Here is a 14,166-nt window from a genome sequence, read left to right as displayed (position 1 = left end):
GAAGGGAAAATACAAAAAGGATATTGCTGCACACTGAACTAAAGGAAAGCCTGATGCAGCAAACGAGGGCTGGAAAGAGCAAGACAATGAAGGAAGAGGAGGAAGAAGAGGAAGACACAGAGGATGATGAATAAGCACAGTTTTTATTTCTTGTCTATAAAGCATTTAACCTCCCTGTACACACCTCACTCCTTTTAAAGAAAACTATTGAAATGTAAGACTGTATGAGATTGATTTTTAAACTGTACTCTCTCTTTTTTGTATAGTTAACACATTACCAAATGTGTCTTTAGATAGCCTTGTCCTGGTGGTGTTTCCACTAGCCACTAACCTGGCCTGGTACAGTGTGGGGGTTGTAAACTGGGATGGACATTTAAAGCAAGTTCTTATTGGTACATATGGGGGTGGTAGTTTTTTCATTTTCAGTCATCTCTGATGCAACTTATATGAAATAATTGTTCTGTTAAGTAAATACCACTCTGTAACTGCAAAAAAAAAAGTTGCAGCTGTTCTGTTGACATTTGGAATATTTCTAAGTAAACACAATTTTTTATTAGTAAAAAAACCAAAATAGGTCAGGACATGAACAAGTATGTCCATAAAAACATCTGGGTGTTATATATGCTCTCCCACTCCTAGTTTTGATAGGTGCTGTCTCTGTGATTGATTAGAAATATAATTACTTTTCAGGTTATCAACCAGTATCCCAGCATGTAACAACAAAGTGTTTTCTCTTTAGGACTGGAAATGACTTAATGTAGCCTCTATCTATCTATCTATCTATCTACCAATCATTATATAAAGTTATGTTATGATACCATACATATATGTAACTCCATTTTAGTACAGTGCATACAAACACAATATACATACTCTTGCAGTCAAATGAACAAAGATAATAGTTTATAAAGAAATCCATTTAGTTTTGGAAAACATAACTTTTATTATTTTGAACTTTCCCTCATGCAATAATTAGAATTAAAATATAGCTTTCTTTTTCAGTGTTAAGACAGGATTCCTGGTACTCGATTATGTGGAAAGAGGTAAGAATATGTTACAACTTTCTATACGGCACCTATTTTGTGTTTGAAGTCACAGATTTTTATCTGTGTAGAACGTGTCTTCAGGAACCCCAATATTATCCCCATTTTGTAGATGAGGAAGTCGAGGATCAGAGAGTAAGTGTCTGGTTCAAGTGGTGAAAGTGTGATTTGAACTCAAATCTGGCTAGAAGTCTACATGCTTGCTAATCGACCATGGTATGATCTGCACCACTGCGTAGAGCATTCAGGGATAATGCGCCAAAAATGCTGCGCAGGTGCAAGTCAGCTCCTAGACGATGCATGCCTCAGGGAGTGCTGTCAGGAACACAGACCCTGCTACTGGCCTTAGTTCACTCAGCCGCTGTAACCGACCCTCAGGCAGGGTGACTCGGAAACAACAGAAACTTACTTCTTGCCTTCTGGAGGCTGGGATGTCCACACCCAGTGCTGGCGGTTTCTGGAGAGGGTCTGCTTCCCCACAGATGCTGTCTTCCAGTCAGGTTCTCCCATGGTGCAAGGGCAAGGCAGCTCCCTGGTGCCTCCCTGGTAAGAGCCCCAATCCCATTCATGGGGGATGCACCTGCAGGACCTAATCACCTCCTGGGGGCCTCAGCTCTTACCACCACCACATGGCGAGGTTGGGAGTTCTGTTTCAACTTATGAGATTTAGGGGAACACAGACATTCAGATCATGGCAGAATATAAACTGAAGGCATCTTGAATGCACTGGGGCTAGACATTCACTATCAATACACTGACAATCAATAAATAATTGAAAACCCATGTGAAATGTCTTAGAAAGCTAACTCTAAGAATGTTTTGGTTTCTAAGTAGCATCAACATTTCTTTCCCTGAATGATGATTGTATTTTGTGCCTCTCACTGGGACTCAGAGAAGCCATTGAGAGCCTCCGTTTCTGGTGGCAGAGTCACAGTCTGTTTCCTGTGGGAGGGAGGCAGGGGAGAGGGGAGGAAGTGGGGCTGCAGTGGTGGGCTTCCTGTCCAGGGGGCTCCTGTGCTTGAAATCTAATTTGCCACCAATGTCTGGCACTGGCAGAACAAGTTAAGCAGCCAAAGCCAGGGACCTGAAATTCTTGTCACTCTCAGTCCTCTGTGTACTGTCTGCCTGGTACAATCAAAAGGAGTCCTTCAAACTCAAAAAAAAAAAGGAAGAAGGGTGAATTTGGGGGTGCTGTAGACAGACAAGAAAAGGGGGGTTTATAAAAACGGGGTCCTGACTGCCCTTGCACAAGGCTGCTGTCAGGTCCACAGGTGCTTGGTTTTCTACATCAATATTGTTTTGGGGGAAAATCTGGTTTTAATTGCATAGGTTCACTTTGTCTCCTGATGGCCTTTGCTAGCCCGTTTCCTGTATGTTGTTTGTGTTGGTTATTATGGTATTATTTACTGCATTGTGAACATTTTAATAAGATGTGACTGTTTTCTCTTTCTTGGTTCTCCCATGTTGAACTTGTCCTTCCTGTCTTTAAAGACACGTGGTAGCTTTTAAGATTCTCTCCTCACTTTGATATAGGAGTGCATTTGGCCCTCCAGGCCTTCCATATCCTCAGGTTCAACATCTGCAGATTTAACCAAGTATAGATGGAAAATATTTGAAAAACAACTTTGCATCTGTACTGAATATACAAAGACCTCTTTGTTGTCAGCATTCCCGAGACAGTATAGTATAACAGCTATTTGCACAGCATTTCCATGGTACTAGGAATCTGAAGTTATCCAGAGATGGTTTGAGATTTACTGAAGAATGTGTGCAGGTTCTATGCCATTTTATATAAAGGACTTCAGCGTCCATGGATTCTGGTATCTGTGGGGGTCCTGGAACCAATTCCCCATGAATACCAAGGATGTTTGTATTTAATTAATCTGTAGCTCAATTAAGATAGAAATGATCTGCTTAATCATATTATAAAAAGAAAAACCTGGTCTGCTTGTTCTTTTTTGTTTGTTTTGCTCAGCAATATATTTTCAGGATATGTCCAGAAGTGGGTTTAGGAAAGCATTTTGACCACATGCTTGTGTAGCTGCTTAGGAAGGGCCTGCAATTTTAAGCCTTAGGTCATCACTACTCCACACAGTGTAAGGGCTCAAATGGCTTGTTAAAGCATAAGCACGGAAGAGCTCCCAATGCTTTCTCCATGAATGGCTCCTAATATTTACATGGCCCCCAATCGCTCACTTACAAACCATACTTCATCCATAACATCAGTCATTCATTCATACATTCGCTGCTTATCTCATGCAGGGCAGACACTATGCTGAGCCCTAGGAATTCATCTCAGAGTGAAATAGGCATCCTTTTCTGTTGCTTAGCACACGACAGTGCAATATCTGTAGGGGCACAACATCACTGCAAAAGTAGTACTGCCGGGGCTGGTGCTGTGGCATAGTGGGTAATGCCACCGCCTGAAGTGCTGGCATCCCATGTGGGCGCTGGTTTGAGTCCCAGCTGCTCCACTTCTGGTCCAACTCTCTGCTGTGGCCTGGAAAAGCAGTGGAAGATGATCCAAGTCCTTGGGCCTCTGCACCTGCGTGGGAGACCTGGAAGAAACTCCTGCCTCCTGGCTTTGGATCAGTGCAGCTTTGGCTGTTGCAGCCATCTGGGAAGTGAATCAGCTGATGAAAGACATCACTCTCTTTCTCTCTGCCTCTGTCTCTCTGTAACTCTGCCCTTAAAAAAAGTAGTACTGCCAATAGGTCTATTTGGGGTCTCTTCCCTTTGAAATCCCCTGTCCAGATGTTGAAACATTTTGTCCTTGAGCAGGATCTGCCAACTGTGGCCCAACTGACACTTTGGAGTGGGTTGCTCCATGCCATGGCGGGCTGACCTGTGTGTTGTAGAATGTTCAGCAACATCTGATCCTCCTCGCTCCTACATTTGTGACAAAAGCAACAAAAATGTCCCAAGACATTGCCAGATGCTTCCCTCTTCCAGTGGATGGGGGAGGATAAAGTCACCTGGGTTGAAAAGAATGGCATCAGGGGAGATGAGTCCATCAGGAACAGAGCTGAAATGTAGTAGGATGACTAGACTCTGTATTTTACTCTTTCATGGCAACATTTGAAAATTTTTGCCTCGCTTTCACGTGTCCCACTTCCATCTTCTCTGTCCTGGTTCTAAAGGTCAATGTGGGTGACGTTGTGAAGGCTTCGAACGGCGAGTTCCTGCCTGCAGACATGGTCCTGATCTCTTCCAGGTGAGTCGCCTTACGTTCATGGGCCTCCACAGAGCCAGGAGTTTGTTCCTGGGCTGGGAGGAAGGGGTGACAATGTGGACCACACTTTCTGTTGCAGCTGCTCTGCTCAGCCGCTACAATGTTGGGAGCAGCCACGGGCAGACCCGCTAGATTCCAATCCCAATACATTTATTAAAACAGATGAGAGCCAGATTTGACTAGTGGGCCCTAGTTTGTGGACTGTTGTTCTATATTTTCATTGTGGTTTTTTTTTTTTAATTTCCCTGGTCACATTTTCTGCTATCATAACACTTAGATTAATTCCATCTCCTCTGTAATTTCTAGAAACATTCAACTAAAGGAACAAAATTTACACTTATCTTAGAGCCAGGTATTCTTATCGTATAACACACTAACTCATGCAGAAATGACATGATTTACTTAGTATCATTAAGTGCGCTTCTTTTAGGCCCACATTTCTAAACACAGCCTCTTCTTTTTCTGGAACTATGCTGTTTTGTTCACCAGCTGTTTTGTAGGATTCTTATACAGAGACTTCCTACAGGAACTTAATGTACTTCCCATTAAGTTTTTTTTTAAATGATTTGTTTATTTATTTGAAAAGGAGAGAGAGAGAGAAAGATCTTCCATCTGCTGGTTTACTCCCCAAGAGCCTGGAGCTTACTCCAGGTCTCCCACGTGGATGTAGGGGCCCAAGCACTTGGGTCATCTTCTGCTGCCTTCCCAGGCACGTTAGCAGGATCTGGATCGGAAGTGGAGCAGCCAGGACTAGAACTGGAAGCCCATATGGTGTGCCAGTGTCACAGGCAGCGGCTTTACCCACTACCCACCCCTCCACTCCCCACCTCCCTATTAGGTCTTACGTTGCTTTTGGATTGGGCCCTCAGAGAACCCCACGTTGCCTCCCTCACTTTTGGCTGAAAGGGACTGTGGTAGCCGGGTGTCTCTCAGTGGCCGCAGCACAGCCCCGACCATAGCTGCACAGGACATCTTTGAGTCCCAGATCAAGTCACAGTCGTCTCAAAGCGATCAGAAAGGTGTCCCCACTATTCTAGCCGCATATCATTTGGGAAAGAGAGGTGGATTCACTCGGGGTCCATTCTCCAAACTCTGGGACAGCAGTAGGACCTAAACAGCTCTTCTTTTGGTCAGATGCATTCAGCTAATTGGCAAATAAACTTAACTGTAGGTGATGTCTGTTTCCCTCTTGGGTTTGTCTTGGAGCATGAGGTGGGCACAGGAGGCCAGGCATATACCATAAGAACACTTCGTTTTTTTAATCTCCACGTCAGTTTTATGTGTGGCTTTCCTGGCTGCTTCCTTGCTTCCTGTGTTGTACTGCTTGTGTGAGAGCCATTATTTTTTGAGGGGAAAGTAGGGAGGGGAGGAGACAAAAATCATTATTATTAGAAATTTTGCTGGCGCCGCGGCTCACTAGACTAATCCTCTGCCTTGCGGCGCCGGCACACCGGGTTCTAGTCCCGGTCAGGGCGCCGGATTCTGTCCCGGTTGCCCCTCTTCCAGGCCAGCTCTCTGCTGTGGCCAGGGAGTGCAGTGGAGGATGGCCCAAGTGCTTGGGCCCTGCAGCCCATGGGAGACCAGGAGAAGCACCTGGCTCCTGGCTTCGGATCAGTGCAGTGCGCCGGCCGCAGCGGCCATTGGAGGGTGAACCAACGGCAAAGGAAGACCTTTCTCTCTGTCTCTCTCTCTCACTGTCCACTCTGCCTGTCAAAAATAAATAAATAAATAAAAAATAAAAAGAAATTTTTTTCTAGTTATCTAGATCATATTTTTCTAAGTAATTCTCCCTGCCTCCAGTAAAACAGCAAATACACACACACACACACACACACACACCCCTAAATGCTTATTTGAGCTGGTGTAAAAGTAAGAAAACCAGAGTTCCTGAGTGAACTGAAAGGAACCATGGAGGATAATCCTGTGTCAACGCAGCTTTTTTTCCCTGAAAGGTTCTGCCAAACCCCAAAGACCTGTGAGCACGGGGAGCAGCATAGAGGTAACCATTAAGTCCAGAGCCCACTCCCACAGGGAGACTCTCTGATAGGCAATTCCCAGCCAGGAGAGGTTTTTTTTTTTTTTAAGATTTATTTAATTACTTGAAAAATCAGAGTTACACAGAGAGAGAAGGATTGGCAGAGAGAGAGAGAGAGAGAGAGAGAGAGAGAGAGAGAGAGAGGTCTTCCATCCACTGGTTCACTCCCCAACTGGCTGCAATGGCTGGAGCTGTGCAGATCCGAAGCTAGGAGTCAGGAGCCTCCTCTGGGTCTCCCATTTGGGTGCAGGGGCCCAAGGACTTGGTTCATCTTCCTCTGCTTTCCCAGGCCATAGCAGAGAGCTGGATTGGAAATGGAGCAGCCGGGACTCGAACCGGTGCCCATATGGGATGCCAGCACTGGAGGCAGTGGCCCTACCCGCTATGCCACAGCACCGGTCCCAGGAAGAGGTTTTAAGCACTGTATGGCTTCAAGTGACATGAAATAAAGGCAAGCCTTTCAAGTGTTGTCTTGTAGAGAAACACCAAACAGACCAAATGATGGCTCCTTGGGAATGAGGCTTCCAGACAGTTCCAGCTCTGCTTTGCCCTCTCTGGACTGGGAATGTGGGTTATTTTTCAAAGTTGAGCCTCCAAGAAGGGGATGATTCTAGACCAAGTGAAACTATCACAAAGTTTACTGGTTTGTTTTTAAAATTTTTAAACCCAGATTCAGCCATTTTTTTAAGTGAAATATCCCTGGCTTACTTTAAGCCTTTGGTTAATTTTCAGAGTGCTAAAAAACTTTTATTATTATTTTTTCCAACTTTCTCACTGTTTTTAATACAGGAGAGGGGTTATATATCATATATGCAGGAGAGGGGTTATGTGTCACATCATCAGAATTTCAGTGAAGTTATATTCTTAATATTAGACTATATACTAGTCATTATTTGGGGTTATAGTAGTCCCCTTTATGCGTAGAGGATACATTCCCAGACTGCTCGTGGATGCCTAAAACCACATATAGTACTGAACCCTATCTATGCTGTTTTTTTTTCTGTACATATATACCTATGATAAAGTTTAATTTATAAATTAGGCACAGTAAGAGGTTAATAACTAATAATAAAATAAAATTTATAACATAGGGGTTAGGGTCATTTGAACACAAGTACTGCAGTACCTGGACAGCTGGTCTGATGACCCAGATGACTATTCAGTGACAAATAGATGGGTAGCATAACAGTGTAGGTCTGCTGGACAAGTGGACAGGAAGAAGCTGGACAATGTGTAATGGTGCCAGTATGGTGTACAATTTAAAACTTATCAATTGACTATTTCTGGAATTTTCCATGTAACATTGTGGGACCATCATTAACTGAGGGTAAGAAACCATGGAGAGTGAAACCACGAATAAGAGAGACTACTGTGTATTAGTTAAATTAGTAGATGGCTTTACTTTAAAATTAACAGCTCAGTGAATAAGATATATAGTCAACAAGACAAGTCAGACTCAGTGCATTTCAGTGGATAATTTTTGTTTCTCTAAATGATTAATGTTTATAAATGAGTTGGCATCTGACATGGAATGGTCTCACAAGGCAAATGCTTATTAATATAGTGTTTGACTCCCTCACTGCTGAGGTTGAGCTGGGGCTTGAACTAGACACTCTAATATGGGATGCAGATACTGCAAGTAGTGTCTTAACTGCTGTGAATGGACCCATTTTAGAGAATAACAGGATTGTGGATTTCACCTCAGATGCGTCTCCTCTGAATTACAGCATATCTGTTTATCCTCGGCGGTTTCTCTTGTTGAGGTTAAAGAGTACTCACACATGACTGTAAGGGCAGATCCTTTTCCACTGAAGCAGTTATTGTGCCAGATGAATTTTAGGCTGGTAGGATCAGACTGCTAATATCCCCCAATAAAGAAGTTGTTTATAGTCCTTTCAGCATTGAAGAATGGTTGTTACTTTCCATTTGGTAAAGAAATAGTCTTCAATGTCATTTGTTTTGTTTTCCTTAGTGAACCTCTGTCAATGTGTTATATTGCAACATCTAATCTGGATGGAGAGACAAATCTAAAGATACGGCAGGTAAAGACACATTTTTTAAAAATCCTAACTGTACACCCGAGCATCCAGTGTCAAATTTGGTCAGGTACCAGTTGTTTTATTCACGAAGAAGATGAATTATCTCACCCCTATTGAATGGATGCAATTTATCCTCATCAAATATTTAAGAGTATATTATTATTGTTGTTGTTATTGTTGTTTTCTGTTACAAGAGGGCACTAGGTGAATGTGTTACTCTTGTTAGGAAAATGTGTATACTATGAATGTCAGCTCATATGTATATTGTTTTGAAACTTTTTCATTAGTATTTTGGTGATACAATGACTGTCATAGTTAAATGTCATAATTAGATTGAATGGATGGTGTCTGTGAGGTTTAACCTATCTTGTACACCACTGCTTTAAAAATTCCCTCTTGAAGTCAGGTGTTTGGCACAGCAGTTAAGATGCTACTGTGATGCGTACATCCAACATCAGAGCTTGAGTTCCAGCTCTCTTTTTGATCCCACAAGCTACAAGACAACACAATGGCCCAAGCTGAACTGATCCGAGGCCAGGAGCCAGAAGCTTCTTCCAGGTCTCCCACATGGGTGCAGGGGCCCAAGCACTTGGGCTATCTTCTACTGCTTTCCCAGGCCATAGCAGAGAGCTGGATGGGAAGTGGAGCAGTTGGGACTTGAACTGGCACTCATATGGGATACCGGCACTGCAGGCAGCGGCTTTACCCACTACACCACAGTGCTAGCCCTGATGGTCTCTTGTTCCTGACTATAAAATGCATCGTGACATGTTATAGTCACGTAAAAGAGTTGATTTTAGGTTCTCATACATGTCCTTCACCAAATTAGGGAAATGTCCTTATATTTGCAACTTGCTAAGAGAATATAACTTTTTCCTCTTTATTAAATACCACTCATGAGCATCTGCTTCTGAGTTTGCTGGCAATACCTGTTTTTCTCTCCTGGTGAATATCTGTTCACATTGTTTGCTCAGTTTTTTGTTTTTGGTTTTGAAATCTGGTTTCTGACATCCAGATTTCTGAGATCTTGTGTGCATGTCTGGGGAAAATTTCTTTTAAATTTTTTGGACATTTGTAAGACATTTAAAGGCATTTAATTCAATACTTAAAAAAATAAAAATCTGTTTTTCTATCATATATTTCTGTTCAGAGGACTTATGAAAATTTGATTAGTGTGCTCTTTTTTAAAAACTACACATTATGAGAAAACTTATTTTCTGTTTGTTGGAGAGGGAGAGGGAAGAGGAGAGGGAGGAGGAGAGAGTGAGGGAGGTAAAACACTCTCATCTACTGGTTCACTCCTCAAATGCCTGCAATGGCTGAGGATGAAGCTGGAAACTCAGTCTAAAGCAATATACTTGAGCCACCATCACTGACTCCCAGGGTCTGACTTAGCAGGAAGCTGGAATGGGGTATAAAATCCAGGCACCATAACATGGGCCATGGGCACCTTGATCAGGGTCATAACTGCTGAGCTAAATGCCTGTCCCCGTTGCTCTCTTGAAAATGATCTGCCTTTTCTCTCTCTGGAAAGTTGAGACAATCCTACTGGAATGAGACACCCTTTGGTTCAGTGGTTCTCCAAGTCTGATCTCTACACTAGCAGCAGCAACATTCCCTGGGAACTGTTGGAAATGCAAATCACACCTCTGGGAACTGTTAGAAATGGCACCTGACTCTAAACATACTACGAAATCCTGGAGATGGTTCCCGGCAATCTGTATTTTAACAGGATCTCTGTGTGAATTTGATGCTTGCAAAGGTTTGGAACCACTATTTTGGATCCCTCCTACTCTAACTGTAATGCATGGTTCAGAGTCATCAGCTATGTACTTCTGTGTATTGACAGTATACATTCAGTTATGGTGCTTTTTTCCCCAGTTAATTGTCAAGAGAAGTGATAAATACTTAACTTTTCTTCCTCTTTCGATTTCATTACAATTATTTGCAGAAATGTCATTTCCAAGTCTTCCAGGAGAGTTTACATTAACGCTTAATGTGCACTTATTTGATTATCCAGTAAGTGCAGTGCATTTCTCAATACTGACGTTCGTCTTCATCTTTTATTAATTACTAGAAACGTGGAGCTTTGCCATGGTACATGCAAGTTTTATTTTAGTTCTCTTCCCCTTTGATGTTATTTTATAGGCTTTGCCAGAAACAGCTGACATGCAAACAAACAAGCAGCTGGCAAACCTAACTGGAAAAATAGAATGTGAAGGACCTAATCGTCACTTCGATACCTTTGTTGGAACCTTGTACCTACCTGGTAAAAGGTATCATCTTTCTCTTTGCAAAAATTTTTTTTCTTTTTTTAAACTTTTATTTAATGAATATACATTTCCAAAGTACAGCTTATGGATTACAATGGCTTCCCCCCCATAACCTCCCTCCCACCCGCAACCCTCCCCTTTCCCACTCCCTTTCCCATTCCATTCACATCAAGATTCATTTTTCGTTTCTCTTTATATACAAAAGATCAGTTTAGCATACATTAAGTAAAGATTTCAACAGTTTGCTCCCACACAGAAACATAAAGTGAAAAATACTGTTTGAATACTAGTTATAGCATTAAATCTCAATGTACAGCACACTAAGGACAAAGATCCTACATGAGGAGTAAGTGCACAGTGACTCCTGTTGTTGACTTAACAAATTGACACTCTTGTTTATGGCATCAGTAATCACCCTAGGTTCTTGTCATGAGCTGCCAAGGCTATGGAAGCCCCCTGAGTTCACTGACTCTGATGGGACATAGAATGTGCTAATTTTTGTTCTGTCAAATAATAACATTTTAAAGCATTTCACTGGTTCCTGTTTTCCTCCACCATGATATACCCTGACACATCTTTTTAACCATTAAAAAAGAATTCTTAAATATAGGTGGAAAATATAGGGCATTTTCTCAATCAGTGTCTGTGTCTGTCAATGCTATTAGGGGCTGCTAGAGAAGCCAAGTCCAGGTTCCCTGTGAGTAGAAGTAGTTAGCATATCCCAAAAAGAAGCCACTGGACTTGTGGTTGATAATCATGCAGGAGTTATCCTTGTTTTTGTCCCAGATGTGTGTGTTGTATAGGACTTTTACAGGAGCATCTTCTACTTAGTGGGTCGTTAGTGCCAAGGGGAGCAGACCAAACCAACAAAGCAGGCTGAGCTTGTCTTCTGTGCTCTAAATTATCCCACATTGGGCCTTCTGTAGCTTGGTAAATAGGCATACAGCTATTTCTCTGCCCACATAATCCTCTCTGACAAATAATTTTATAGTCACCCTAAGTTTAAGTGATAATTTTCTCACTCCCCAGTTTTTAATCAGCATGCCCGTGCAGTGGTAAAAAAATGAATACTTAAGCCAATTCCTCCCCACCCCAACCCTGCTACCGCTGACCCTTTAGGGAGAGGTGCTTTATGAAGAAATATTTGTTTTATTGTCATATGGCCCCCAAAAGTTGAACTTGACAATAGAAAAGAAACATAGGTTAAAGCCCATGCTTTTATTGTACATCATAACAAGAGGAAACTTCTTTGGTCCCTTATGAATGCTCTCTTTTATTTGTAGCCCTGTTGCAATTGGACCTGACCAGGTCTTGCTAAGAGGAACCCAACTAAGAAACACTCAGTGGATCGTTGGCGTAGTGATTTACACTGGCTTTGACACCAAATTCATGCAGGTAAAATAAATTGTAATGACAAATATTTCTGCTTCTAGATTTTTCCCTCTGCTTTTAAGAAGAGAGCAAAGTCAGTATATGGGTGGTATTCAAAACACTCATGGAAATGCAGGTTATGAAGAAATATATATGAATTCCATTTTTTTTTGCCCCAACATAAACTTACTCAAAATTTCATTTTCCCTGAACCTTTGGAATCATCCTTGTATATGGCTGCCGGTTAAGGTAAGACTGTTTTGTTTTTTTAAATTTTTTTCCAAATGTATATTAGAAGTTCTACTTAAGTTATCTCTCTCACAGACTGCTCCTCTAAGATGTTACCTTTTGATCAGCCTTCAGAACATCTTATTTTGCCATAGGATATTTAAAGTATTTATTTATTTATTTATTTATTTATTTATTTATTTATTTATTTTAGCTGAAGTCCTTAACTCTCTCTCTCTTTTTTTTTAACTTTTATTTAATGAATATACATTTCCAAAGTACAGCTTATGGATTACAATGGCTTCCCCACCCATAACCTCCCTCCCACCCGCAACCCTCCCCTTTCCCGCTCCCTCTCCCCTTCCATTCACATCAAGATTCATTTCCAATTCTCTTTATATACAGATCAGTTTAGCATATATTAAGTAAAGATTTCAACAGTTTGTACCCACATAGAAACACAAAGTGAAAAATACTGTTTGAGTACTAGTTATAGCATTAAATCTCAATGTACAGCACACTAAGGACAAAGATCCTACATGAGGAGTAAGTACACAGTGACTCCTGTTGTTGACTTAACAAATTGACACTCTTGTTTATGGCATCAGTAATCACCCTAGGCTCTTGTCATGAGTTGCCAAAGCTATGGAAGCCTTTTAAGTTCACCAACTCTGATCATATTTAGACAAGGTCGTAGTCAAAGTGGAAGTTCTCTCCTCCCTTCAGAGAAAGGTACCTCCTTCTTTGATGACCTGTTCTTTCCACTGGGATCTCAAATAAGAAAGCTTTTATTTAATAAATATAAATTTTGAAAGTACAACTTTTGGATTATAGAGGTTCTTCCCCCCATAACCAGCCTCCCATCCACAAACTGTCCCATCTCCTACTCCTTCTCCCATCCCATTCTTCATTAAGATTCATTTTTAATTATCTTTATATACAGAAGATCAACTTAGTATATACTAAGTAAAGATTTCCACAGACTGCACCCACACAGACACACAAAGCATAGAGCACTGTTTGAAGACCAGTTTTACCATTAATTCTCATAGTACAACACATTAAGGACAGAGGTCCTACATGGGGAGCAAGTGCAGTGACTCCTGTTGTTGATTTAACAATTGACACTCTTATTTATGACGTCAGTGATCACCCGAGGCTCTTGTCATGAGCTGCCAAGGCTACGGAAGCCTCCTGAGTTCACAAACTCCGACCTTATTTATACAAGGCCATATTCAAAGTGGAAGCTCTCTCCTCCCTTCAGAGATAGGTACCCCCTTTCTTGATGTCCTGTTTAAAGTATTGTTAATAAGAAGTAACTTGCTAATCTATCCTTTTTTCTGTTATTGATGAATAACATTTGGCTTTAACTGTTCCTTCCACAAATATCTGTTTTGCAGCCACTTAACTGCAAAAGTCAATTGGAAAAACTCATGGTACATAGGGACTTGGGTACAGTTCCTGTCCCTGAGTCACGTTTAGTGCATGCAGGAGCACAGTCAAGGCAATAGACTAGCACATGGTAAAGAGGAAGGCGTAGGTAAAGGATGCTGTGTGTGTACACGGGCGCCCTATCCAACACAACGCCGAGGCTCCTTTGGGGAAGCAGCATGTAAAGTGAAACCTTCACATGTATAGAGTAGATAGAAATTAGAAGGAGTGAGGAGGTAAGAAGGAAGAGGCTGGTAAGAGAGGTGTAGGCCAAATACCGTGTCGGTGTTGGAACACAATTTGGCAAATGCAACTCAAGGTGGCTGTTGTGTAGAGGGCAGAAGGCACACAGGGGTGAGGCAATACTCGGCGAGTGTTTAGTACCCATGCACCTGAGGAACTGGTGCATTTTCTTGCAAAGCTGTGACTAACTCAGTAGAACGCACTTTGCATAGGCTTCTCTCTTCTCTGCATCACTTTCCTTTTCCCCTCACTGTCACTCTCCTGAAACTGC

The 14,166-nt window shown here is 41.8% G+C and overlaps 1 protein-coding gene across 1 annotated transcript in view; it reads left to right on the top strand.

The window, feature by feature from the left end:
* Positions 1 to 14,166, top strand: part of LOC100358094 (phospholipid-transporting ATPase IB) — a 148,627-nt gene that overhangs the window by 17,588 nt on the left and 116,873 nt on the right. The window contains exons 6-10 of the mRNA XM_070049180.2: positions 1,003 to 1,043; positions 4,184 to 4,257; positions 8,283 to 8,352; positions 10,498 to 10,625; positions 11,906 to 12,017. Coding sequence (XP_069905281.1) covers positions 1,003 to 1,043; positions 4,184 to 4,257; positions 8,283 to 8,352; positions 10,498 to 10,625; positions 11,906 to 12,017 — 425 coding nt within the window. The remainder of the gene's footprint in view (positions 1 to 1,002; positions 1,044 to 4,183; positions 4,258 to 8,282; positions 8,353 to 10,497; positions 10,626 to 11,905; positions 12,018 to 14,166) is intronic.

This window comes from Oryctolagus cuniculus, chromosome 9 (genome assembly GCF_051225735.1).
Source record: "Oryctolagus cuniculus isolate XC-2025 breed Fujian yellow rabbit chromosome 9, ASM5122573v1, whole genome shotgun sequence".
Lineage (NCBI taxonomy): Eukaryota > Metazoa > Chordata > Mammalia > Lagomorpha > Leporidae > Oryctolagus > Oryctolagus cuniculus.
The sequence above is the reverse complement of the archived record's forward strand: the minus strand, read 5'-3'. Positions and strand labels throughout refer to the sequence as shown.